Source organism: Meleagris gallopavo, chromosome 1, assembly GCF_000146605.3.
Source record: "Meleagris gallopavo isolate NT-WF06-2002-E0010 breed Aviagen turkey brand Nicholas breeding stock chromosome 1, Turkey_5.1, whole genome shotgun sequence".
Taxonomy (NCBI): domain Eukaryota; kingdom Metazoa; phylum Chordata; class Aves; order Galliformes; family Phasianidae; genus Meleagris; species Meleagris gallopavo.
Window position 1 is genome coordinate 50,204,628 of NC_015011.2, and position 24,922 is coordinate 50,229,549.

Consider the following 24,922-nt stretch of genomic DNA (forward strand, 5'->3'; position numbering starts at 1 on the left):
TCTCCTTCCCTTTCCCCTCCCCCCTTTTCCCCTTCTCCCTTCCCTTTCTCCTCTTCTGTTGTCGGGTTTCCCCCATTTTGGTTTATGGAGAAAAAGAAAATGGTAACTCAGGTAAGGCTGGCGGGCGGCTGCCGTGCCCGGCTTTGTCTCGGAGGCGAGAGGGCAGCGCGGGGCTTTGCCGGAGCCCGGGGGGTGGGGAGAGGGTGGGAGAGAGCCCCGGCGCTCCAGCGCTCACCTGGCGCGGGGGTCCCGCACTGCCCTCTAGGGAGAGCGGGGCTGGGGCCGCCGGTCCCGGGGAGCACAAAGGTGAGCGGCTACCCCAGAGCAGAGAGCTGCCCGGCGGCCGAGGGGTGTGCATCGCCCGCTGCTCGCCTTGTAAGGCTGCTACGTGGTTTGGGATTTGGGTCGGTTTTTTTTTGTTGTTGTTGTTGTTGTTTTTTAAAAACTTGTTATTTTTGGCATGGCATTTGCAAGTCGCCACCGGAGGGAGGGGGGCAAAGGGAGGAGGAGAACGGCATCGCAGAGCTGGAATCCTTTGGAGTTGGGCATTATATAATGCCCCGCAGTGCCTTGCGGAGCTGGGAACCTTGGGGGGATATTCCTGAGGGGAGGCGGAGGGAAGGGCTCTCGCAAGGAACTTTTCTTCAGTTCGGGTTTTTTCTTCTTTCTTTCCTGCGGAGCTTTGCATTTTCCTACCCAGACGCACATTGTAGCCCTGGCTGCACTCGTTGCCCCCGGCTGCGTCCCCCTGTGCCAGCCCCGACCGAGCTCTGCATGTCCCGCTGCACGGGGCCGAGCAATCTGCTGCAGGGAGGGATACCCTCTCTGACCCTTCATCTCCCATCCCGCTTCCATTGTCAGGGGCTGAAAAATGGGTCTCTATCCTATGCAGTAAGGTATCTCCCAAGCCCCACCTCTGCTCCTGCTGTTTCGTCCCATCCATTACTGATGCCTTTATATCTGGACCGAGGCTTTCTGTTTTGAGACTGAAGAGCTCTGCAGAAATCTCCGGAGGCACTCTGAACCTATGTTTAGTTCCGTGAGTGATGCAGAAAAGCTGTCTCTTTGCAGGCGGGGTCCGTTTGTGTGTGGCTGCATGCTTGGGCTGTGCCAGGCTGGATGGAGGGGGATGCCCATGGGCACGCGCTGGAGTTGCTATGCACAGCTGTACATGCGGGGTGCTCCCTGCAGTGCGGGATGGCACTGAGTGTGTGCGGTCAGTGCGTGCCTGGGAGCTGGCACCTCAGAGCTGGAGAAAGAGGTGCTGGGGAGGATGGGGTGCTGCTGGAGCACTAGGTGAAACGAGAGGGCACAAATTCACCTAGAGGTTTAGGATGCGGTTGGGCTAGATGACCTTAGTGGTCTTTTCGTACTGTAATGGTTCTTAGATACCCTTGTGGACCGCACATCGTTCGCACTGCTTGACCTTGCATCATAGCTGTCTTAGGAGCATGCAGTACCCAGGCTGGGATCGCAGGGTTTGACCGCATAGTGATGCACTGATGTTGAAGAGTATGCACGTGTGAGAAAACACCAACAGTAAGGAAGGAGAGCTTGGGCTTCCCCTGGCTGGGGCTCTGGGGATGATGATGATGCTCACTTAAAAGAGCACCGCAGTGCTGGGCTGCATGGGGGACAGTGGCATCTCCAGGGTGATGTCCCCGTCCACAGCGTGCTGCAGTGGCGTGGCCTCATTTACAGCTTGTGAACTTGCTTCCTTGGGGCTCCATTTAGCTTATGAAAAGTCCACGTTGCTGGTGCCTGAAGCTGCTGAATGAATTCGGCATTGCTGTAGCAGTGCCTTGCTCTGCTTGGTTCCATCTCCAGACGCCGCTGTCTGCCTTGTCTGTTGCTTTTTAGGGAGCAGCTTGCCCGTTTTTCCTTTGGAAATCCGGGAGATGAGCTCCTGTATAGGCACCAGGGGATGGTGAGACAAGGTAGATGGCAGCGTGTGGGGTGAGGAGAATGGAAATAGCGATAGACGGGAGGTGCTGGAAGGGAAAAAAGAGGAAACCTAAATAGCTAATGAGAGCAAGAGCTCAGATTCATTAACAGAAAGCACCCTGCTCTGATTTCCCCCCCCTTCCCCCTTAATCCTAAATCGGTGAAAATGAGTGTTAAACGGAACCCAGTACAACATGTGCTAATTGCAGATGAAAGAGAAACTCTTGGGTGGATGGGAATTCCACGTTTAAGGGCTTTTTCTCCTTGTGGTGCATGGCGAGGCTGCTGGCTTGCGCGGAGCACAAAGCCCTCCCTTTCTTGGACAGCCCAGTGCCGTGCTGGCGTTTTCCTCCGAATCTGTTTCCCATCAGAGCTGGGAGAGGGGGAAGGTGTTGAGCATCTCAGGGGGTGGGAGGGGAGCTTTGCCTCGGTCGGGAGTCCCGCAGCCCATGTGGCAGCGCTGCGCGCAGGGCCGTGTGCCTTTGTAATGAATCACCCCGCCATTGTCTGCTCCCCTCCCTGCTGCCGCGATGGAGCTTTCACCTGGGCTGCTGCCTGCGCGCGGGCCTGCTTCCAAGCTGGGAGGAAGAGGAGGAGGAGGAAGGGCTACTCGCCATAATTAAAACCAGAGCAGGGAGAACTGCTATTTTCAGCCTGCAGCACCCCGGTTTCCCTCCTTCTCCGCCTCGAGTGACTGCCTTTTGATGTGGGTGTAGGCAGGAACATCTGAAGGTCCCCTTTTGTGAGGTTGTGGGATCACCGGGCTCCATTTTGCGGCACCATATGAGGTGCCTTCGCCGCCGGCGTGCCCCCCTCCTGTCCCCCAGCACCCCTCAGCGGCTCCAGCTAGAGCCGTTTATCTTGGCACGTGTTTCGCTCGCTGTGCTCTGCCCAGGCTCGGGGAGGTGATGGCGTTTGTGGCTTTGAGACTAATTTATGTCCTTGTTAAAACGAACCAGCGAGCAGCCTCATTTTTTCCAGAGGTTTTCATCCCTTCCCCCTTCCATAACCCTTTCCCTCCCAGACCCCGTGTGCAGCTGGAGACAACCTTGCGCAGCCCAAAGTTGCTCACTCAGCCAATGAATTTAAAAAAAAAAAAAAAACGGGGAAAAAAAAAAGGCAGAGCTCCATAAATGGAGATCTTATTTAAATCAGAGCGGCAGCTGACTCATTAAAGGCCTCTCTGTCTCCTTTTCTTTACTCTGCCTCATTCTCTTCCCCCTATCTCTCCCTACCTCCCGTGACAGCAGTCTGTGCTTGTGCTGGGCTCAGGCAGTGAGGGCATTCGGGGACCAGAGACGATGCCCATCATGACAGCCACCTTGCAAACGTGCAAAGCATCCTGTTGTAGGAGAGCATCCTCCTTTGTTTGGACTGTCTGCAGGGGAGCCCGAGTGCCAGGACAGCCTCTCCTCCTGTCCCCGTATCGCTTCTTTGGGATCTCCTTCCCTCTGGCAAGCTGGATGCTCCAGCATCTCCTCCTCCCCCTTTTCCCACCCTTCCCCCAAAAACGAGGGGTGGTGGTGGAGAAAGAGCTTTTTCCACGCATTGAGGGATTCTCTCGGGAGTTACCGCTATTCCCCAGCCCTTTTCTTTGCTTGGAGGATGGCAGCCCCCTCTCCCTCAGCTTATTTGCTATTTGCTCCTTGGTTTGGTGTCCCCCCTGCATGAGCTGTCTGAAGGGGATTGCTCTTCTTGTATCCCACGGCCTCATGCTCTTTTTCTTTCGTTGCCGTTCTGAACGCGGTGCTTGTTTATGCGTTACCTGACTTTCTGCCTCTGTGTACCCCCTAGTTCTTGCCTCCCTTCTGCTGTTTGTCGTAGGACCTCGGTTTAGCGCTGCGGGCACCATGTCAGCAGCAGAGGTTTGTGTGAGAGGAGTCCTGGCCAGGCCCTTTTCCAGGAGAATCTCCCCCGGAGATTGAAGGATGGACCTGCAGCTCGCTTGCCCTGATGTAAGGACTTGTTTGTTTGATGTGGGCCTATGGATTGTGTCTGTAACTGTTGGGATATGTAGGAACTTAACTGCTGGTGAAGAAAGGCTTGTTCTTAAGAGCTTTTTCCCTTTATCACCTTTCCCGAGAGCTTTCAGATGTGCTGGAGTAAAAGCAAGCTCACGAGGCAGCCTTGGGATGGCAGAAGTCGCATGTAGCATTGCCTAGGAAGGATGGCAACGCAAAGGGAACCTGATACGGCAGTGCCATTTCCTTAAGTCCCCGTCTTAGAAAAAACCTCACTGCTCCGCAGCGCGTTTCTTCTGCAAGTGGTTGGGAAGCTGATCCCACAGACCTGGGAGCTGGGACAGGAGGGGGCATGGGTTTGCCTCAGTGCACGCCTTCCTACTCGGATGGAGAGCTATGCAATGTGAAATGCTGTTTTATTGCTATCTTAGGAACTGATAATTTGTGAAGTATCTAGATTAGTGCAGAAGGTTGTAGCGAGCTACCCAAAATATCCTCAGTTGGAGGCTGAGAAGGAAGGAGCCCTTAATATCAGTAATGCCTTTCTCTGCAAGTTGTTCATTTATGATGGCTCCAGTGCATTTAATTAGTATTGACCATCATTTTACTATAATATTCCCTCTATTACCAGTGCAAAGAGGGTTGGGGGGGAGAAGTTATCTTTTTTTTATTATTTGTTTTTCTTTATTTCTGGTTCTGGTCTTATTAACTGCTTCAGGTAAAATGCCTGACCTATTTCCCTCCTAGCTGCAAAGTCACAGAATTCACTAAAGGGCATTCCTCTAAATACTTGTGAGGAAGTGGTTGTTTTGCCTCAGTGTGGTCTTGAATAATACTTGAAGGGATGTAGTCAGGTCCTCTTCCTGGAATCTGAGTAGAAAGATGTTAACATTCTTTCCAAAAGCATTTTAGTTTGCCACTGCAGAGTGCTTTGTGATGCTGTGCCATACGGGATGGTTTCTGCAGTGGATTGGATAGGCTGCTTTTGTAGGGTTCCCAGAAGCGAGAGCAATTAATGATCAAGTGAAAGCCGTGTAAAAGTAGTGTGCTTCGCATATAGAAAAGAAAATGGGACAAACGCAGGGTCTGTTCAACAGCGTGATTTGTTTAAAATATCTGATGGATTTATTTATATTGCTTTGCAAAACTGTCTGTTGATACGATTCAGCAGCATTATTCATTAACTGCATTGAGAGTATCGAGATGGTAATGGGAAGGCACTTCAGTTCTAGGGCATTTCCATATTTTAAGTTGGGAAGGAAACCTTTGTTTGCTCTCTGTATTTCTGTGTCTATTTCTGATGGTCTTTAATCACATGAATGCCTGCTATTTTTTTCCACAAAAAAAAGGAAAGAAAAACCAGACAGCCATCCTCCCATCCCCCCAGCTCCAGTCCATGTGGCACCACGATGACCTCTGCCAGTATCAGTAGCAGGGTTGACCGTTCCAGATGCATCCCACAGACCTCTGCCACTTACCCTGAATGTGTAATTAGCTGTCGTTTTCTGCACAGACCGGCTTGATGTGTGTTTGCCAGTTGGTTTTATAGATTTGCTGACAGCAGAGGAATGGTGACTTTTCGCAATGTTAGGCATGCAGAAATAGGCATGTTTTCTCTTCTCTTCCATCCTTATGTGACCCTGGCATGAATGGCTGAGGTGAGATGGATCTTTTCACTTACTCCTCATGAGCTCCAGTCAGTAGCTTGTCCCATCCAAGTCCATCCTTTCCTGCTCCTAATGCAGTCAAACTTGTCTCATCTCTTTCTTCCAAAGTAACCGTATGCCCTCTTGGCTCTCAGGCTCCTAGTCCCAATTTACTTTCCTTCTTTTACATCTCTAGATCGTTATTTGTTTGTATTTGGAGTGGGTGACTGCTGTGCAATGCTACGTGATCCCTACAAAGGGGATAGTTGAAAGTACAGGAGATGGGTCATCCTTCTGCTGTTGTTGGTCTCCAGACATCTGGCATGGCCTGTGTCTCCTGTAAGCTGTGGATGAGGCCTGAACTAGAGCATGAAATCACAGAAAATGAGACATGAGTGGCACTGCCAGTAGTCCTCAGGAGCGTTTCTATTTCCTGATACAACTGATGGCATATAAACCATTGCTGTGGAGAGCTTGAGCAGCCTGCCTTAAAACATTTCTGGTGCTGTTGCCTGCCCTGACAGTTCAAGTCCTTTGTTTTCCATGCATTACTAAATCTTTCCTAGTATTTCATATTGAACTTTGTCCACGTTTGTTCTTTCCATGATAAATGCAAAGAACAGATTTGTTCTTCCCTTTGCTACAGACAGTGTATGCTGGATTATTTTTTTATAATTTAACTTTTTTTTTTTTTTTCTTTTGGACCATTGTGTATAGCTTTGCTAGCAAACTAGCTTAATAGAATGTAAGAGATAAAGAGATGAGCAGAACCAAATGTTAGTGACCCCCAAATAGAAATGCAGATAGCGCAAGTAAGAGTTCGGATGTTTTTTTCAGGACTGTGAACAACTGAAAGCAGGGTCTTGTAATGGGAAGTATCAGCAGCCTTAATAGTAGGTGGCACTACCAGCTCTGCCTGTAATGGAGACCTTCTCCTAGAGTCATCAGTTTGTAAATGCCGAAGTGGAACTGCAGTCTGAGTATTCTGTAATCTGAGGGTGCAAGGAGACACCAAAAATGTCCAAGTAATTGCACAGGTAATCTTTTAGCAGGCTCTGAAGCCTGCCCTTGGGTCGGGAGGCTGGGATACTGTTAAAACCCTCTCCTTCTGTTATCCTGCTTAAAATTCAGTCTGCACTCATGGTCCTGGGGAGTTGAGGCTTTCTACGTGCTTTGTAAGTCCTGATCTCACTGAGCTATCTGACTTGGAGGGCATTTTTGACTTTCACATAACTGCTTTTGATTAACTAAGATTTAGATAGTCAGAGTTTGCCCTATATGGTGCAGAGACATCGTTCTCCTATCGGGTCTTGCTGAGGGCGCTTATACGAAGCCTGCATTCTCCCTCCAGTCCTAATAGCAAAATCTGCTTCAAATTATTTAGAGGCCAATTTAAAAATGCCTTGGAGAGGAGGTCTGATTTCTTGGATAGTGCTAGTCCTCCTTTGTTTCATGTACCCTCAATGAATAGCAAAACCCTTAATTTGATTTGTTGTTCTTTGTAGCCTTTCTTATTTTTGCTATTGTTCGGTATGGTATATAAAAGGGGGTTATCAAAACTGAATGATTATGCAGAGGACTTAGGAATATTAGGGAGCAGAAGTAAGAAAGGCTTTTGTTTTCCAACTTGTGTCCTTTCCAGCTCTGTAAAATGTAATTTAGATAAATAGGGCAGCAGGGGAAAGGACTTCAGAATTTCAATAGGAAGAGTTCTAAATCTGTGCTATCCTGTGGAGGATCCTTCCAGCCTGAATCAGGAGATAGAGGAAAAGCATGGAAATTTGGTGAAATTAGTAAATCAGACTATTTGCAGCTGTTGGTTGGACTGTAAGGCATTGTGGTACGTCAGCTTTGCTCAGTGTTCAAATATCTTGTACACATTAGTTTGCTCTGTTTCCCTTGCCTTTCTTTGTGTGCATGATGAAACTGTTAAATTCGGTTACAGAATTGGTATGCAAAACCATTCTCAGATCTACATCTCACCTCATTGTAGGATGAAGCTCTCTGCTGTCTTAAAGCAGCTAGGAATCCCTCATTTGATTGAGCTTTGAGGCTGGTGTTTTGGTGGAGGGGTTGGGTAAGCTTAGACCTTTGCAGTGGAGCTGAAAGGATGTGGTGTGGAGGGAAATGGGAATGCCAGAGGCTTTGGGGTGAGCCTGGTGTGCTTCTCTGCTCCAGGTGACTGGGAGCTCCGGACCAGGCTCTGAATGAGTATGTGGTAAAAGCTGCTGACGGAGTGTCTGAAGAGTAATGTGTGCTTGGTGCTGTGCTTACCATGGGGTGCCATCTTTGGGAATTCCAAAAAATGCCATTTCACGATTAGTTCAGTCTTACACTTGACTGAAAGTGGCTGTGTCTACGGTCCCCATGGCCCATTGCCATGTGACAGTGCTGCTCCTGGATGGCTATTAATTTATTTCTCATTTGGTTCTGCTGGGAACAGTTCTCAGCTGGATTGCTGTCCCCAAGACTGTCGATACCAGCATGACTATGATGCAGAATGCAGTCAAGGGGACTGCAGGCCTTGGTGGCACAAAGAGTTTGGGTCATCCAAGGCCTTCTGTCAGCCTGTATCCTAAGAAGTAATTTTTGGAGGGACTCTAAGTCTTCAAAGCTGTTCTTGGTTAATGTACTGGAAGGGATGTGAGAAGAAGTTAACTGGTGGGAACTTAAGTGGGGGAAAAAAAACATTGCTGCTGATGTCTTGATGCACTGTCAGAAAGTGAGAGATGAACTTAAATAAATCACGTTACATCAGATTAAGGATCTCTGAGCTGTGTTTTCCATCAACTCTGAAACTGTAGCTTTAGGCAGCCTGGTAGCAGCTTTGGCCACAATGAGGGTCCCCCAAAAATCAGCCCTCTGTGAGGAGGCAGCAGAGGCAGCGATGTAACTGTCCCTCTCAGCTTTTGGCTCAAATGAGATTTCTCAGGTTACCTTTTTTTTTTTCCCCCTGTTAGCGATACTCTTAATTAGTTCTGACAACGAGCTGCGGGAGTTGCTGTGAGTGTGGTACAGAAGCAAGGAGAGAGCTGTGCTGGGGACTGTGGGCTCCAGCTCGCCAGGGAGAATGCGTGCCAGGCCCACTCCCATTCCATCAGATAGAAGCCATGAGGCCTGTCTGCTGCATAAAGCACAGCCGGAAAGCCAGAGAGAGACTGAAGCTCTGAGCTGCTTGATGTGTCACGTGGAGGGGAAGGACAGCTGGAGCTGACTAATAGTAATTTCTTAATATCTTGGAGGAGCATGAAGAAAGATAAAATTCATTCTTCTAGGTAGGTTATCAAGGAGCGGAGTGTTTTCTGAAGTGCAGTAGGGCTCTAGGTTGGCTGTGAGACTCAGTACGTTGCCATACAGTTGTTCTGAGATGCTGTCTGACCTCAGTCTTGGACAAAGTAAGTCGGTGGCAGAAAGGAACCTCCTGTGATTGACATGCAGAGCATGCTGGGCCTCCTGGCTCACACTGCCGAAGTGTGAGCGTGTGGCTGGGCTGCCTGCAGCCGTGCAGCTGAAGTGGTTTAGGAGTTGCCCATAACTGCATCTGATCCACCTTCCTGAGTCCATTGCTTCCTGCAGTGATGGCAGCAATGTCCAGCAGAAGCAGAGCACAAAGCATTGCAGTTGTGATGCTGTTCCCTCTGTGGTCACCAAAAATTGATCACAGCCGTAGTGTGAAAGTAGTCCTGGTTACACTGTAGTAGGGAATTCCGGGGTTCTGGAAAAGCTTTACATCCTAGGCATGCTAGGGGAAGTGCTAACACTGACAGGTTGTCATCACATGTTCATCTTAAATGATTTTTGGAGTATTGCTCTCTTGAATAAACACTGTTGTTTAATTTCTGGATTTGAAGGAGCTTTTCATGTGTGCTGGCCTGCCTGTTAAATCTCCTAGTGTGTTTCGAAGATGCAGGAAAGCAAAGGACTTCATGGAACAATACACTGCCTGCTATAGGTATTAATGACACTGTCATTGGCTACTTTTGAACATCAGCTCTCACTGCAAATTTAGTAGCAGACAAATGAGTTTTACCCTGTTACGGTGGAGCTGGAGAGGATCTTGCAGAACAGCAGTGTGAATTGAAGCAGTGATCTGTTTGGCACCTGGCTAGGCCTGCAAGTTCTCAGCATTGCCTGCCCTGTCACTTCCAGCAAAACAGAGAAGCTTAGACAAGATAAAGTTAAAACTAAGTGCTGAGGGTTGTTCTGGAGAAACTGAAGAATGTTTCTGAAGTTTGACAGTGATGGAGTATGTCCACGGGCTGTGCTGGCCCAGCTGGGGAATGACTGCGTGGAGCTGATCCAGCCAGCTGGGTCTCCAGCTTCCCGAGGAACGAGTGTGTTTGGTCACTCTGTTTTGCAGGCACGTGTTTGTGGGGCATAGCAACTGCCTGCCCCTGTGCCATGTAGTGCTTTCATACCAGCAAGAACAATTCCAGTTCCTGATGTTCTTGTTGCTTTGGCTTAAAACTTTTACATCTTGAAAGAAATGGTTCACTTTAGCTTATTTCTTGCTTTCAGTTAATTGTCCTCCTTCTGAAGCAAAGAGGATTATCATCTTGACCACTTACGTACTTATGCTCCAGGATCTCCTTCCTCCTTGCTTTCAGTTACGAAATTAAGTCTCCTCTTAAAGAAGGAGGTTGCACCTTTGAAAGTTATTGGCAGAGCCTGCTGAAATCTTGTGATGTTTTAGGTCAGCTGTCAGTGATAGTAACCTGATCTATGGCAAATCTCTCCCTCCCTCTCCCCAGAGTGCCTGCTCTGCCATTTGCGTGCCATTAGGGCTGATATGATCCAAATTAATTTCTTCATCTGTTTACATTTATTTTCTGAGTCATGAGAGGTCCTTGGGAGCCATGGGATTAAATGTTATTTTCCTTCCTCACGTTTTTCTTTTTGTATTTTAATAATCTTTTCTTTCTTGCCTGGGTTGGATTCTTTCCACCTTAGTGTGCTGGTGCTGGTACATGGCCCATCACGGGAGTAATTCGCAGCTGCACTGTCAGCAGAGGAGCTCTTGTTATTTTGATGTCTGCTGCAAAATGGTGGCTCCTGCTCTAAACTACTCAGTGAGGTAATTGCTTAGCTTCCAGTGTATTTTGCTTACATTGTGCATGAGGTCCCTTAATAGGATAGAAAAGCATGAGGTGTTTTTTCAGGGCCAGGCTGGGTCTGGCTTCTTACTGGATCCTTTTTCAGTTTCAGTGATACAGAGGCCAGTTGTGGTGGTGATTGGGAGCAGAATTGTAAAATCCTGGCACTCACTGCTGGCGGAGCAGCGGGATTGTTGTCACTCTCTGGACTACACTGCTGTGATTGCTATTTTATATTTTTAATATAAACAGTATCTTTTTGGTGGTGCTGCTGCTGGTATTCCAGGAGCTGTGATCCAGAAGGCATGGAGGGAGGCAGCAAGTGATTGATCTGACTGCTCCTTGAAATACTATCCGCAGAGAAGTTTTGCCATTTGACAGCTCAGTACTTCGTTTTGAAGCCAATTTCTGCAGGAGCTTTGGGCAGCGAGAGAGAATTTCATGAATATGAAGCTGGCTTTCCTGAGCAGACTTGCGCAGCTGTTGGGTGCTGCCTTGGTCAAGGGGAAAAAACCCACATGGAAGTATTGTGAGGCTCTGCAGTGCAGTGGAAAGCTTAATGATATCCATCAAGGCTGTTCCTGTGTGCAGTTAAAACCCAGCGGTGACCTTCAAAAGCAATGGAAGCACATCCTAGAAAGGAGAGAATCCATTGCAGGTCACTTGTGGGCTATGGCAGACCAGCCTTGTCCCTTACTGAGATAAACCCTTTGGCTGTTCCTTGTGAGTGTCTTCTTGGCTTCCCTTTCACAGAGTGATTAAAGTTGGAAAAGACCTCTAAGATCACCCAGTCCAACCATCAGCCATCCCCACCATGCCCACTGACCATGTCCTCAGTGTCACATCCACACGGTTCTGGAACACCTCCAGGGATGGTGACCCCACCACCTCCCTGAGCAGCCTGTGCCACAGCAGCACCACTTTTCCTGGGAAGAAGTTTCTCCTAATATCCAACCTTTGTACAAGACGGGCTTAATTAATCTTTCTGAAGCTTCCCTGCCTGTTATGTGATCATTCATTGTTGTTGTATGTCTTGTGAATCTGGGAAGGGAAGCGCTGGAGGCTGGCATGGGAGTCAGTCTGAGCATGGCCATTTGTTTTGTTTGGAATCTTACGTAATGTCAGAGCCCCAAGTGTCTTACATGGGATTTTGATTTTCTTCAAAACTTGTGTTTCTCCCTGAACTTTTTTCTTTAGGTTTCTTTATGGACATGATTAAAAAAAAGAAGAACCAAGCTTTTAGCACTGTGCTAGTCAAAGTAGCCCCCCTTAACTTGAATGACATACAGATGACAGCTGATTAAATGAAAGCATTTTTTGCTGTGTCCTAAACCTGTTTTCTAGCCAATTTTCTTCATTCCAGTGATGGCAAAGTTCTGTGCATCTGTTAGCATCCTGCAGAGAGCCAAGCAGAGCTGCTAGCGACCGAGAAACACCAGCGTGACTGCACCACTTAAATGAAGGAGAGGAGCTGTGGGGGAAAGATATGGGCTTTCACACTTCTAAAATCTCAGTGCCTGGTGGAGCAAAGGTTTAGTGATTTTGTTTTTGTTGCACTCTTGAGGTGTACTACGTGGGCATAAAGCAAATTCTCCCAGCCTGTGATCGCTGCATCTCAGAGCCAGCAGCCCTGTGAGAGGTGGAAGCACACCTTGCTGGAAAGTGGAGCACCTTTTTACCTTTTTGTGTTATTTAGAGTGTTTGGACAGTAACGGGAGCTGTGCTCATGAATATTTGAGGTGTTCAGGTGCCTTTTGAGGGCTGGAGAGAGGGGACGTGGTTGGGGCAGAGCAGGAAGCGGCCACGGCCCTGCATGTTTGTGTCCTCTCTCTTATTCTAATAGACTTCTCATCGGGATGGATGTGCTCTGAAATATTTATTGCCCTGTTTAAATATTCATCGCTGCAAAGGCAGCGCAGCCGGATGGCAGCAGCAGAGCCTCAAGGGACAGGGACTGCAGCAGTCCTCGGCATTTCCTCTCGGTAATATGATAAAAATATATATATTAAAAAAAAAAATACTGGGCATTCCCCCTCTGCCACAGATTGACAGAAGCAGCTAGGCAGCGTCTCCGCTGTTTTCTCTTTGTGCCAAAGACTTGCTCCTTGGTTTGGGTGCAGGGTGCTGCTCCGAGCTGCTAGATGCTGATGTTCTTCTCCAAGCCCACATCCTGGGGCTTTCTGCATCCTGGTGCTATGGTCAGGAGGGAGCTGGCTGGCAGGATGGATTCTGGTCCTATGTAGTCTCTTCTCTGCTCTTCTGGAGGTGCAAGCTGGTAGACACTGCTGTAGGGATGGAGATTGCTGAGGGCCACCAAGGGGTGAATGTCATGGGAATGTGCGTAGTGACACACTAATGGAGCTGCAGGTGCTGGCGGGCATGTCATCAAAATGAGAAGCTCTTCTATCAATTCAGCTTTTAAGTCTTATCGATTCAGCTTCAGTAATATATAGCAGCTTAAAAGCGTGGCTGCCAGTAAGAAGCAATAGTTTAATCAGGATATTCGTTGCCTTTCTGCTGTTAAACTGAATGCTCAAGGCGTTGTCACGCTGGTGGGGCGCAGGTGGGCCATGTGCAGGAGAAGCCTGAGCTGGTTGCTGGCTGCAGCAGGAATTTGGTAAACACACCTTAGCTGAAAGGCCTGGGGGAAAGAGGCTTTTTAAGGGCTTAGAAGCAAAGGGGTCCTCTTTCCTGAGATACCTGACATGCACGGCGTGTAAATAAACACCTATTATGCTAGCTTACATTGGGACATTCTAGAAGTTAAGCATAAGCAAAGCAGGTTTTGGCAATAATATGTTACATGTCGGCAGAACCTCTTGTTCTGGGATAAAGCAGCTTTCAGGTGCGTTCCAACCGCAGTTAATGTGGCGTATCCGCGGGCTGTGCAGGAAGAATGGTCCCCCGCCTGCCCGCCCCGGCCATATGCTGCAGCCTCCTCCTGCAGTGGGCGTCCTGCTTGGGCTGATCCAAGGCGGGCCGCCTCGGTTTGTGGTTGAACAGAAGGCTATTGTTCAGGCTAACTTCTGGCTGTGACACGGCTGGATCTCGCAGCAGCCAGGGAAGGAAGCGGAGTCACTTCTTCCGAGGCTGGTGGATAGTTTATCACAGCAGCTGGTACACAGAACTGCAACCATGCTTCTCGGCGGCTTGTTCCTCTCAGAGAGACTGAGCCATTTTACTGATAAACGTGCCTGCCGCTCAGTCTCACCTGCTTTCCTTTGCGCATTGATTTCCACCAACTTTTCCTGGCTTTCCAGAGTGTGGTCCTACAGATCGTCCTTTATGTAGCCTTCTGGCCACGTCTGCCTTGTAAGCCCTTATGCCTCACCCTGATGCCTCTGCTTTGAATCAGGGAGTGCTCTCAGCAAACAGGCACGAGGAGAGGACTGAATTCTTCTCACTGGCCAACTTCATGACTGCTGCTTAGAAAATCAGTAAGCAGAATAAAATGGTGTCTTTTACCAGAGCTGAATTTATCAGACTCAGCTTCCAGCTATTGGTTTTCTTGGTGCCTTTGCTCATTAGATTAAGTACTATTAGTGCCCAGTTTTTATGTTTTTGGCTTTTTTTTTTTCCCAAACCATTAATATACTTTCACCAAATAATCAGTTGGCACTTAATTTTTTTTAACAATAAGAAACATAGATTGGGGTTTTCAAGTTTTTCCAGTGTATAGCCACATTTTGGTTTGGGTTTGTGGTCACTTTTGTGGCTTTTTCCTATTTAAATTTTTTTTATTCCCTCTTTAAAAATGTGCATATGGAAGTGTGTACCCCATTTCTTATCTGTGCAGGGCCATGTGCTGAAGTGATACTGCTCCCATTTCCTACTTGGTGGTAATATGTCCAAATGATTTTACTTATGCCTTTCACCAGGCTGTTGCTCTGGTGAGTTGTTTCTTAGTGGCCCCCCTGTTCCTTTCCAGCATCCCTGCTTTCCAGGATACGTAAAAGAGTCTTCCTTGAAAATGGAAAACTCATCTTGGAACAAATAAGTAACAGAAGATAGGAGAACGCGTTACTGGAACGGAAAGTTATTGTGGGAAGGAGTCTGCGTTTTTAAACTGTCAAATTTCTGTTCTCGAGCATATGCCAAGTCACAGATTTCCTCCCCATCGCACCCCGACAGCAGATTGATTATAATATTGTTGCTTTGTTACCCTGGCACTTGAGTCACAGATGAGTCTCGTTTGCCTTGGCTGGAGCTGTGTGCATCAGAGCCCGTCTGTTCAGCACTGAATTGTGGCCGTCCCCGCAATGGGCCGGCAGCAGTGACAGGGCTTGGAGATTTAGCTGCCTGCATAAAAGGAGGGGAGGAAAAAAAAAGGAGAGAACCTCAGGAGGAGCTCTGATATTGTTTCAGTATGCTGTATGCGTCTCGTCCTCCACCTTTGCTCCATAGTCACGTCTGAAAGCATGACTTCTTGCTCTGCTTTCTGCCAGCTCTGCAGTTCTTTCCGAGGCATTCAGAGCTTTCCCAATTGATTCCAGATGTGCTCGCCTTCCCTGCATTTTCTCCCTTCCTCCTCCTCAGTTGGCAGCTTTTCTGGGAGGAGCTGGAATCAGGCAGGCAGGAGGGGAGGGCTAGCACTGGCTGGTGAGACTGGGGGGACAGAAGGGGCCTGTGTGATACAAATGGAGATGACTGACTGGGCTTTGAGGTTTTAATTTTCTCCCTGGTTGTCCATCCTCTAGCTAAGCCAGCTTAGAGCAGCACCATCACGCATCTCCTGCCACTGAGGGGGATGCTGTATGCCAGAAGCCATCTTCAAAACCCTTCCTAGAAGAGCACCAGGTATTAGAGAGAGATCTGGAAGAATATTGCAGATAGGTACGTCACATAGTAAGGGCTTTGAAAAATTCCTCTGACCAACATAGATACAAATCTTTGAAAGGGGTTGAATGAGCTTCTTAAGGGTTTAACTTTTCAGGAACGAAGTCTGAATTTCTGAGGCTGCAGGAATAACCCTTCATGCAGTGTGGTTTGGTGATGTGCTTGCAGATACTGGGAGACAGCCCTTCCACAGAGCAAGGCTGTGGGATGAGTGGAAATGGCTGCTGCTCAGTCCAGCCCAGGTCCCTGATCAGGTCTGGGGAGAAGGATGCTGGTTTTCATAAATACATATAGCCACTGCAGACACAGACTACTCCCAGCCGAGCGGATACTGCGCTTCTTCCCCACTGTTGCTGCCTCCCAGTATGGGAACCCACACTGGTGCGAGTGTGATCAGTTTGCTAATCCGCTGCAAAGCTGACGGCGGTTAGCTCGGATTAAACGTACGTGACACATCTGCAGAGCACTGTGTCTTAGCTGTGGTTCATTTCAATTCTGGTCCAGAAGAAGATACCTAACCCTCTTTGCTGAGCAGTAAGGTAATCTCGCTCGTACGGGGACGCTTCCACCATGCCGGGTGCCTGTTGGATTAGTGTGTGACTGGATGCGGCACATTCGGAGGCTGTGCTTTCATACTGATTTGTTGAAAGCTGGTCGTCTCACAGAAATCTCTCTCCTAAGAACATTGACAGGGAATGCCAAATGGAAAATATTCATGTAGGGGATTGCAGAGCTGGGAAGAACGCTGCCAGGGCAGATGCTAAAGGACCGGTCTAGAGCGAAAATGTGAGCCTGGCCTTTCATTTGCCTGCTGGCTTTCTGCTTAAGAAGCATCCATCCTAGTGACCTTTCTCCTTCATCCTCAGCCCCCCCTCTTCCCTATAATGTTCAGAGGTAGTTTCATTTCTAATGTGGAATGGAAACAGATGTTGAGGCCTTGATGGGGTCTCATGAAGCACATTTCTCTTCCTAATCAACCCCAGAGAGTGTGAATTGATTGAAAGCATTTGGTAGGATGCCTTAATTGCCAGTAACATTTCACTTTTTTAGGTCTTTTTTTTCTTTTGGGAGGGGGAATAATGTAGAATTCAAGAGCAGTAAATCAGTACTAAAACCTGAAAGCCAGTGGGTATGTTTCAGGCTGGCAAGCCAGCACAGCTCTGGCTGTATAGTGCTAGGAGAAATGGCTGTGTTGGAGTGAGTGAGTGCTTCCTGGGTAGTGCAATAAGATAAGACTGTGATTTTCTTTTTTCTTTTCCTATAAAAGTGAGGTTTGAACTTATCTATTTAAAAAAAAAAAAAAGTACTTAAATGCATTTAAAAAAAAGGCAAGAAAGCCATCTGTTTTCTTTTACAGAACAGTTTTTGGTGGCCTGGAATGATAGTGTATATTGGAAGATAACTTACTCTTCCCTTGCTTTACATATCAAGGAAAAGGAAGGAGAAGATTAGATAATCAGTGCAAGCTTGCTCCAGGAAGTTGGAGGAAACATGCCTTTAAATGGTTAGATGTGTCTGTGTGCAAGCAGCTATTTTAGTGGAAGGTCAGCTCAGTTAGGCTTAAGTTGAGCCAATTGAAAAAGAGCATCCTTAAAATGATTGCTCGAAGTTTAAATTCAAAAAAAGCATGTGAATGTGTGCCTGTCAGCTTTTAACAAAACTGACATAAAACTCCACCAAACTCTTGCAAAACTATCTGTAGGTAGAGCATTATTTCTGGGAGGGCGAAGGAGGAATTGATGTTGGAAGTAAGGATTGAAATCCCCAGCGTGTTGTAAATCAAATCCCAAACCCTCCATTATTGTCATCTTCCTCAAGGTGCATTTCTGACCAGTCTGCATCAAGGGAAGAGATGTTGATTTTATCCATCTGGGTCACCAGACAGGCATGCCAGCACTGTGCCCTGGAGCCACAGCAGTGCCTTTTGTGGTGCAGATGTTGGGTTAGGGCCGTGCACCCCTGGGCTCCAGCAAAGGTTTGTGCAGAGAGCTACTAGGGGATGGTTCTGTAGTAACCGTACTTGGAGTTGTTTTTTACTGTCCCTGGGGGGTTGTAATCAGTAAGTATCACTTGTGGGGAAATCATGTTTGCTTTCTAGGACACTTGTCTATTTTCATTCTTCTTTCCCTGCTTTCCTTTCCTTTCTTTTCCCTTCTTTTTAGCTTCGTACATCCTTTCCATCTCTCAACTTTTTTGCCTATATGATAGGTGCTAAAGGCTGATTGATAGAGAGCAAAGACCCAAAGTTTTAAAACTCTTCAGAAACTGAACAGGAAAGAAATGGCCGTGATATGGAAAGCAGAGGTAAAGAGCTTGTATGGTGTTCTGGGTACCTGAGGAGTCCACATGGCTGCATCAGTGTTCAGGATGTGGGGAGGTAAAAAGCCATCACCAATCATTCTATACACATCGCTTATTTTCGAATGTTTTCATGACCTGAAGAGCAAAAGGACAATTTTGAAAGATCATAGCTTCAGTTCCAGGGTCTGTGAGAGCCGCTGATGTCCCCTAGCCCTTCCCTCCTCACTCTTCCACCCTCTCACTGTTCTGGCTCCTGCTCTCCTCGCCCTTTGCCAAGATGTTTCAACGCTCTCAGCTGGGAACAAAACTAACCTGACAATAAAAAGCAAGTCTTTTTTCCTTCTTTTTTTTTTTTCCCCTTTTTTCTGGGATACGTGCTGAAGGGGCTCACAGAGGGTGGAGGCAGCATGTGCATGGAGGCTGGGACCTCAGTGCCAGGAGCCTGGGGAGGGTGTGCTCTGCTCCCCCTGGGCCAGCTTTGACCTGGTCAGAGGGGAATGGTGCGAGTTCCTGTGTCCCGATCAGTGGCAGCGTGGGCTGGGCAGTGGCTCCAGGTTGAGCTGTTGCCTCTGCAGATTGGAGCTAGGAGCAGCTTTTGCTATTTACGGAAGGGATTAGGGTTGTGCGGAGAGCAACAGCCGTAGCCGGGAGCACAGCGGTTGTCACAAACACCTTAATTGCCTGCAGCTAGATGGGAGGCAGCTCTTCCCAGGCTTAATAACACAGACATGGCGAAGGCGAACCTGTCAACAGTGGGTGGCCCCCCCCCCCGTGCTCTATCTATCATAGTGCTTGGGGGTTTCCAGAGCTGAACAGTACTTTGGAGAGGTTACTTGATGTGTACGTACTATAGCATTGCCTTGCGCCTTCCTCTGAAGCTCTTCGTAAGGTAGCGGACAACGCAGAGCTTATGGCACTTCACCTGGAGTTGTCCATGCAGAAATTGCACCAGGTCAGTTTTACCGGAATTGCCATTTTAATCTGTTCCTCTTTGCTATCTACGCAAATACCAGCATGCCAATACAGAAGGGATCCACAGTCACCTCACTCTGAGGCTCCTTTCATTTCACGTCTCTCTAATTACACTCATTTCTCCAGCGCACGAAACAAAACCAGCCCCTCACAAAATAAACTGATCTTTGTTAGCTGACAGCTTTATGGAAGTGGGAGGCCTTTGTGCATGTTTTTGTGCTCGCGCTCGGTGCCGTGATCTTGGATCACCACCTGCTGTCTGCTGAAAGAATTCATCCGAAATCGCGTTTGCGGAACCACGTTGTGCTGGTTGAGGCGTTCCTGGCTTCCTCCCCTCTGCGAGGTACCGCTACGTCTGTTTGCGTCTCGCCTGGCCGCGTAGCTTGGAGCCGCAGAGCTCGTTAATTAAGGTACGTGTGCATCAGCTCTTAAAAACGTGTCCCTGTTTAGGATTTTTCGCTGGCTTAGCTGAATTGTTTTTTTCAAACAAAGCGTGGGATGAGCTGCAGGTGAAACCACAGCCCAAAGAAGGGAAGCTGACACCTCGAGGCACAGCCGTAGCTCTGGAGGTTTGCGAACCCAGGCTGGTGTCCCGTGTCCTGCTGGTGCACTGGGCAGGGTGTGGTGGTGAGACCATGTCAGAGCTCTGTAGGAAGGCAGCTGCTCTGAATCCCTGCCTTCTGTGCAAGTGCTTCCTGTGGGAGCCCGAGAGCTGAGTGAGTATACAACATAGGGGTTTCTGGTTTTCTTTGAACTGGAAGTTACTGTGTCGTACTGAGGCTTTTTCCCTTTCTGAGGGGTGTATGTTTGGTTAATTGTTCTGAGTTACAGTTGGGTTGAACAGCCTATCCCTGCTTGATAGACATGGGATGGCAGCTATTGGTGGTATGAACTCATATCTGCTAACCTGGAGCTGCCAAAATTGTTCCTGCAGCCGGATGTCCCTCAGGCTTCCTTCCTGGAGACCACCATCCATCTCGTGTTGTGGCTGCGAAAAGAGTCTGTCCGAGCCTGGATGTTAATTTGGTTCATTTTATGCTATCGCACAAGTTGATAACAGCAGTAATTAGTGGGAACTGCAGCTGAGCTTTCTTTGTCCCGCGATGGCATCTGTGCGTGCATTTGGGGATGGTGACTACTCTTTGACATATTCATCTCAGTCTGTCGATGTTGAGTCATGATGCTGAGAGGTTCACGAGCTAAATCAGGCAGTGCTGGTAGTGCAGGGAGGCATGTCTCTGAGACAGGATAGACAAAATAGTTCCAGCTCGGCTCTCTTGGTTGCATCTCCCTCCCGCATACCTTCACTGAGGGTTTTCTTGAAGCACTTCGTACCTCTTGGGATGTGGGAAAATCAGCGCTTCTGACTGCAGGACCTTCTGCAAAGGGTTGGAGGTAGGGAAAGGAGTTCAGGTTCTCTGTTGGAACATAAATGGGATTTTTTGCGCGCGTTCTTGAAAATACAAAGCGTTGGGTAAATGCTGAAATGGGGCGGAGTGACAGAAGAGAAGGATATCAGTACACCTTGAAACCTGCAGGGAACACATTAGGAGTTCCCTTCATAGACACGAGTGGGGGCAGGGAGAAAGCACTGAAGGAAATAAAAATGTTAAAAAGTAATTAGGCAAGAAACGTGTAAATAATCATAGCCAGAGGAAAAATAATTTCAGATACAGGTACTCCTTTGGATGGTGAAAGCTGGACAAATATAATGACAATAGATTTACTGATAATCTGAGGCGTGATTTCTGCATTTTAGTATATTTAATACTATTATAAATATGAGATTAGAAAAAAAAATCCCTGAAGTTAGAATGGTATTAAAACACTGCATTCTGCACTAAAAATCCCTTATTTAAAAATCTTAGGAAGGTCAGAGAGAAGTAATAAATAAAGTTGTCAGGCTGTTTTGGCTTGTGAGATGTGATTAAGCTTAAAATAAATGTGTTATCAAAACACCACAAGAAGTAGGGGGGAGAGAGAGAGATAGCATTTTTCATCCTTCAAACACTTGTAGATAATTGAAGAAGGGGGAGAAAATATTTAAAAGGTTGAAAAACATTTAACTAGAAGGGGTGCAGTGTTAACTGAGGAAGGGGGGAACATTGGAAATATGATGATACGAGGTTTGTGGGCTGGCATTTTAAGAAGTCGAGGGGTGAGATTAAACAAAATGCTGGAGTATGTCCTTTAGAGAGCAACCCCACTCTGTTGGGAAGAAGGCACAATAAGTTTTGTTGGCGGCTAATTAGCATTCTCTTCCTTCTGTCGGGTACCATGGGCTTGTCAGTCTGGTTTGTTCTAAGAAGATTGGAAAAAGTTTCTGCTGTGGCATCTTCCCAGGGGTTGTTGTAGCAGTTCTTGAAATGAAAATTAAAAAAAAAAAAAAAGAACCAAGCAATAAAACCCAAACCAAACAAAAACGCAGACAGTTTAGTATTTAGATCCAATGTTAAACGGTTGATGTTAAGCTATCATTAAAATGGAAGAAACAGGCAGACCTGAGCTGTATGGAAACATGCTAGAGATGGGGTATAACAAAGTTCTGGTAAGGCTCTCAAATTTTGGGCTTAGCTGAGGCTGCCTGCATCTCCCCACTGCCAGGACTGGACAGGAGACAGAGTAAGCACAAAGGAAGTAGGATCAGCCCTAATCTGGGGAGCAAACCAGCTCTTCCAGGAAACGTGGCCCTGGGCAGGCAGGCCGAGCACTGGGCAGAGCAAGCAGGGTCTTGGCCAACACCTGAAGGAGCAGTGAGGTTGTCATCTAGGCTGGGAAGGGAGGGCTGCAGGCAGGGGAAGAGAGCGGGAGGTCTGTGTGCTCTCTGCTGAAGATTGCTCAGTAATTTCCCCTCTGCCTCTTCTGTCTGTAGGGTAAGCTCCCTCTCCCTTTTCCTCTCTTGGTTTAAGCATGCTGGTGTACCTCTGGGCTTTGTGGGGGAGGACCAGGGGCTGGAACAGCAGCCAAAATTTAAAATCAGGATTAGTCTGTTGACACGCACATAAATCAAACAGCCGTGCTCTCATAAATCTTCTCTGTGGGTTTTGCTGCTGTGGCAGTAGGAGCAGTGTAGCAGGCTGTGCTTCCCAGGGCTGGGTTTCAATGTTGAGATGCTTGTCCTTCACCCGGATGGCTCGTGAAGGTCGCCCTCAGCTCCTTCCTGTCCCCTCCACGACAGCCCTGCAGTGCTGCAGGCTTTGGGTTTGCTGCTGGGGTTTTTTCAGGAGTAGTAGGATGAGATGTCTTTTGGGGATATATTTTGCACAGTCAGCTGGCTGTTTCTGGGTTGTGCAGTTGGTGTGCTAAAAGCTGCACCTGTGCTCAGTGCTCATCGCTGCCAATACAGGGGATGGGGCTGCTGCACAGATGTGTGCTTCTTTCTCTTGTTGTAATGCAACAGTGTGCCCTTAAACACTGTGTGCCTGGGTGCAGAGCTGTGAAGATGGGGCTGGAGGAGATGGACCTAGCACCCTGCTCTTCCATTCCCATTCTCAAGCTCCAGAGCCTCTCTACCCTTTCAAAATAATGCCTTACTGCTTGTGAAGCATTTTCATGAGATTTTAGGTGTGTGCAAGTTGCAAACCCCATAGATGGTTCTCCATGAGCCACCCAGAAGTGAGAAAGTTGCCCAAGTGTGATTAAAAACCAGCATGATGACTCAGCAGAGCAAGGCCCGATAGAGAAGAAAATAGCAAACTGTGGCAGCGAATGGGATATTTACATGGTCCGTGTGGAACATATGTGTGATTGTGGATGATTTCTCAGGCTGATATTTCCATCCGTCTTCTGTGGGGTGATAAAACTTTCTCCTTTCTCCAGGGTAACCAGGAGCCAGCAGCAACTCCTGATGCAATGGTGCAGCCATTCACCACAATCCCATTTCCGCCACCCCCACAGAACGGGATTCCCACAGAGTACGGGGTGCCACACACTCAGGACTATGCAGGCCAGACCAGCGAGCACAATCTGACGCTCTACGGGAGCACGCAGCCACACGGCGAGCAGAGCACGACCACAGCCAGCACGCAGAATGGATCTCTCGCAGTAAGTGCCGAAAAGCGCGGGGCAGCAGAATGGTGCCTCTGGAGCAGGCAGCTGTGCAGGAGGTGGCTGCCTGTTGCTCAAGCGTGCAGAAAGTCCTAGGCTTGGAAAGGAGAGAATGGCAAAAAGCCAGGGGTTCTGATGATTCATTGCTGCGTTCTCACCTTTCCCCTTCTGCGTGTTTCCCTTGTAAATAAATGCCTGCAACGGTACCTGAGACTGTGGTGCTTTCACCACGGTGGTGCTGTCCAAAGACGGGCTTTCCTAGAAAGATTAGTTAGCTTGAGTCAGTTGGTAAATGGTTCACATGAATATGGTGGAGGCAAGTTCTAGAAAGTTGACAGCAGGAAGGATTTGAGAGAGCGCGTGTATTGTAGGTGTAATCCTGGAATGCTTCTGCTTTCAGGAAGCTAACAGAGTAGAAAAACACTTTTCTTTGACTTTCTGAAAATGGCAGGGAGCTTCAGGGGCAGAGATAGAAGAAGACCTCTCAGCTACTAGGCATCCATTTACCAAACAAAGATTTTCACCTTCTTACGTTTTTCGCTTTCTTCTTCCTGTGGTCTGGAACTGGCACTGGGCAACATGCTGACAGATTATCCCGGGAAAAGCTTTATCCACCCCTTAAGCCACTTGTTAAGACTTAACTTCCTAATAAAGAGTCTTATGGTGAGAGCCTTCGGTGCTCAGGGGTGGATTTAATCTGTTAATGCTTTCAGTTTTGCTTGTAGTTGGGTGTTTGGCTCATAGAGATTATTTTCCCCCCTGTAAGTACTGAGTGAATTTAGTGCCAGCGATGGGAAGAGCTGATAGTGCCAGCCTGAGTGTGCACGGCTCCCAGCATGGGGCCTTGCTGCTTCTGCAGTGGGCACTGGTTGACAACGCCAGCTATGGCTTTGATAAGGTATCATTGAGTTTATCCTGGGAATGCCTCAGCTGGGAGAAGGTGACGGTACAAACCCAGTAAAGCACATCGATAGTGTGTAAAAGGAGCTTCAAAGGCCTTCCTTGGCCTAAGGCGAATGCAAACATAGACAAGAAGAGATGAGGCTGGAAATAAAACTTAAGGCCGATGCAGGGTACAGCATGCAGAAATGCAATTTGTCATAAAGGCATGTTGTTTGAGCCTGGAGGATCTGGGCTGCCCGTCTCCAGCAAACAGCTGGGTCGATGAGAAGAGTGGAAATGGGGAGCAAACCGGAGCGGTGCCTTTTCTCCTGTGTGCATTTGCTCTTCCCATCTTTGCCCAGAGCTTGAGAGCCTTTCTTTTTAATGGAAGCGATGCGAGCCCTGACCTTGGCTGCGGGCTCTTGCCAAACCTCCTGCTCCTCTTCCTTATTAGGAGCCGTCCCCACAGTGCTGCAGGGCCTGGCTCTGCCTCCCATCAGCCAGTGCCGGCTCTGCGCAGCCCCGGTGTGCGCGCCAACCAGGGATGGGGACGAGCAGCCTGTGTGTGGGAGGGAGCGTTGCTGGGAGACTGCAGGGAGAAGCTGGTGTTGCCAGGAGGGAGCGTGACTGGGAGAGGTGATCTGGGATGCAGGCAGGGTAATGCACGGAGCTGGTTATTGGGAGCAGGTGGGCACGTCTGGTGCGAGCACTTAACGTGGTTAAAGATGCAAGCTGAGCATGCATAGTCCAGTCTCCATGGCCAGAAGGGAGTGAGGGTGCAGCTGGGACTGCTCGAACCCAGAGCATCCCAGATATTGGCACGTGGGGATAGGGAAGGCAGCTTGGCCGCAGGCATTCCCACACTTCTTATGCATTAGGTTTTGGATCGCCTTTGTCCCTCTATCTCTCTGTGCAGGAACCCTACTGTATGAATTTATTTTCATTCCGTGGGGTGCCTTGGGATGTAATTGCTTGCAACTTTTCTCCTTCTCAGTACACTGATTAATGATGTAGGATCTAGGGGGAGGAAGAAGGCTCAGCAGTTGCTCAAGCTAAAGCATGCTGTTAAAATACAGCGGAACAGGTTGGTTGTTTCATCTTGAACATCTACAGCTAACGTCAAGCATCTTGTCTATCACACAGACTGGTTATTGCTTGTTTGACATACATGTCCAATCCATGTGGAATAGACTGCTATGCTTTAAGGAGCTTTCCCTTCATTTTGTTGTCTTGCTCAAAT

General features: G+C 48.1%; 1 protein-coding gene across 16 annotated transcripts in view; it reads left to right on the forward strand.

The window, feature by feature from the left end:
* RBFOX2 (RNA binding fox-1 homolog 2) overlaps positions 1 to 24,922 on the forward strand; it is a 102,744-nt gene that overhangs the window by 27,226 nt on the left and 50,596 nt on the right. For 9 of the 16 annotated variants that reach the window (XM_031554593.1, XM_031554601.1, XM_031554607.1 and 6 more), the window contains exons 1-2: positions 18,701 to 18,733; positions 22,573 to 22,797. In XM_031554593.1, coding sequence (XP_031410453.1) covers positions 18,716 to 18,733; positions 22,573 to 22,797 — 243 coding nt within the window. In that variant the 5' untranslated portion in view covers positions 18,701 to 18,715. Of the gene's footprint in view, positions 1 to 24; positions 112 to 1,012; positions 1,040 to 3,094; positions 3,900 to 18,651; positions 18,734 to 19,960; positions 20,149 to 22,572; positions 22,798 to 24,922 lie in introns of those variants that run through there. The other 7 variants (XM_010711663.3, XM_010711668.3, XM_010711681.3 and 4 more) reach the window with 7 other exon arrangements.